This window comes from Neltuma alba, unplaced genomic scaffold (genome assembly GCF_004799145.2).
Source record: "Neltuma alba isolate B1F8T4 unplaced genomic scaffold, ASM479914v2 tig00011902_pilon, whole genome shotgun sequence".
Classification (NCBI taxonomy): domain Eukaryota; kingdom Viridiplantae; phylum Streptophyta; class Magnoliopsida; order Fabales; family Fabaceae; genus Neltuma; species Neltuma alba.
The window spans coordinates 457,581-460,346 of record NW_021636500.1 but is presented as its reverse complement, the minus strand read 5'-3'; the positions used below and the strand labels follow the sequence as shown (position 1 = coordinate 460,346).

Genomic DNA, 2,766 nt, shown 5'->3' with positions numbered 1-2,766 from the left:
TCAAGAATCCAAGGGAATCATGGATATCAATTAAGTTTGTACAACCATCAAGCCGCAATTCTGTTAAATTAGAAACTCCCGACAAGTCTGGTATTTGGCTCAGGGATTTACAGTTGCTGAAATTCATGTGACTTAAACTCTCTAATTTCTACAAAACAAAACATAGAAAAAGTTAGATAAAGGGGGGGGGGGGAAGGCGTAATTTTAAGAGTTCACATAAGCATACCTTATTAAAAGGTTGGAGCACTACACAACTATTGGACAAATCAAGATGGACGAGTTCTGGTGGATGAAAATTAGGTGGCAAGGACTTAAAAGGGTACCCCTTCCATTCCAACACGCAGAGACTATTTGGAAGATATTTGATGCTTTTAGAAAATCTTGCATTCTTTATGACAAGCACTTTGAGCTTCTTCATCTTCGCAAATGCCTTGCCATTCCATTGGATTTCTTTATCTTTGGGTAAGTCAAGAATTATGACTTCAATTTCATCCGTGCCCTTTAAAATGAAAAGCACACTATAAATGCCAAATTTTAGGCATAAAAAAGTCATATAAATGTAAGAATTAAATAAAGAGGCATGTATGTTGTGCTCTAACCGTGTTATTTTGCAAGACATGAAGAATGTCTTCATAACGCCATAACCTGTTACGTTTACCGGGCTCTTTCGGTGATTGTCGGCGAACAATTTCTTTACCCATATCTTCAATCAAGTCATGCATTGTCACACAATCTTTTTCTATCTTTATTAGAGATTTATCCGTCAACACATTAATAGCATGTGTTGGATCAACACCGCGAAAACTCGTCAACATATTTATGACGTCTCCCAACTTCTCACCGTTAAAAAAACAGGCCAGGTCAAGAAAAATTTCCTTGTGCTGTTCTCTGCTTAAAGCATCATAGCTTACTTTAAGGACTTCAAAAACGCGTTCATGACGTATTCCATCATAATCATTTAATGCAGAAGTCCAATCATCAGCTTTTTTATCACATAAGTGAGAGCCAATCATTATCAAGGCTAATGGAAGGCCACCTGAATATTTTGTGGCACGATTCAAAACATCCTTGTAATGATCTATATACCCCGTAAGGTTTTTAAAGGCATGCCTTTCAATTAACTGAAGAGAGTCATCAGCATTTAGTATCTCGACATAATAAATTTTTTGAATTCCAAGACTTGCTAGTAATTGTTTATCCCTTGTCGTGATAATAATTCTACTTCCAAGGCCAAACCACTCACAGCTTGCAGCTAATGCCCATAATTGCTCCACTTCATCAACGTCATCAAGAATTAAAAGAATCTTCTTGTTTTGGAGCCTATTTTTTATTATTGGAATTCCTTCATTGAAATCACCCAATCTGAGTTTCTTCTCCCCCACCAATTTATAGAGTAACAACTCTTGAAGTTGGGGCAAGCCATGCTTGTTAGAAATTTCTCTAACATTAGGAAGAAAACATAAACCATCAAAATTATCAGCAACTGAATTATACACAGCCCTTGCAATTGTTGATTTACCTATTCCACCAATGCCACAAATTCCAACCATCTCCGATTCTTTATTGGATGAAAGATTTAAAAGTGAGATTATTTCTTGCACCCGTAACCCAAGACCAACTGGATAATCGGCAACATTTAAATGATTGGGTTTAATCTCGGCAGAGACTTTGCGAGTAATCTTCTTAATATGCTCCTGTTCTTTTGTAATTCTGCCCATAAAAGGTTAGCCTTTATTCAAACCAAAAACATGTTGATAGGCTAGTTATAGAATGAAATGGAATGAGAAAGAAGATAAAATGGACAAACAATTTTCCAAATGAGAAATATCTCTGCATGCCTCGGAATCACAAATTTACAATTATAAATAACAATATTTTTTTTAGAGGAGTTATAAATAACAATTTTAAAAACACATACATATTCCATATTTTCTGTTGATATTCATTATACAAATTAAAACGTTTTGATTCGTGACAATCAAGATTGATCTCCAAAAAGCTTGTTAGAGAGTTAGTTGGCAATTCCTAAGTAGATGCTTAAAGAAATTGAAACTCCCTAATCATTTTGCGGACATCAATGGGTCTTGGTGAACACGGCAGAACTGCAGATCCCATGGAATGGAAATAAAGCGAATTCTTTCAAATCCTCTAGAAGAGTACCCAATATCACCGTATCTTTTTGTTAAAATTAAAATATATTTTTGAGTAATATATTACATAAAAAATAAAAATATTATGAAAACAAATAAATAATAAATCATATAATATATCTTTTATTTTATTAATTTTTTGAATAAAAATATTTTAATACAATACGGAAATTAAATTAAAATATATAGTAACATGTTAAATTATATACATAAAATACTTAAATATATTTGTTTTTTTAATTCAAAATATATATATATATATATATATATATATATATATATAAGGCTACCCATAGGTGCGTTTCATATTTTCAATCTTTTTTATGGATCATTTCCTCTTTTACCTTTTTTTTGGTTTTCCAACCTCTTTTACTTATTACTAATTAATTTACACATACTCCTAAAAATAGTTTAAAATAGAAAATTTGTCATAAAATTCAGGGAAAATCCTAAACCCTTAGAATATACAAAATCCCAGATTGGGTCCTTAAATTTTAAAAATGACAGAATGGGTTATTGACCCAATCTGTCATTTGTGAAATTAAGGCGAATTGACAATTTTGCCCCTGGCCAAACAAAGTGAGTAGTTATTCTCTAAACAAATCTAGGTAACGCT

At 32.5% G+C, this 2,766-nt stretch overlaps 1 protein-coding gene across 1 annotated transcript; it reads right to left on the bottom strand.

The window, feature by feature from the left end:
* Window positions 1-566: 566 nt before the first annotated feature.
* Window positions 567-1,718, bottom strand: LOC114719290 (TMV resistance protein N-like). The gene has a single exon (XM_028904768.1). The coding sequence runs from the start codon at window positions 1,716-1,718 to the stop codon at window positions 567-569; it is 1,152 nt and encodes a 383-aa protein (XP_028760601.1).
* Window positions 1,719-2,766: the final 1,048 nt, after the last annotated feature.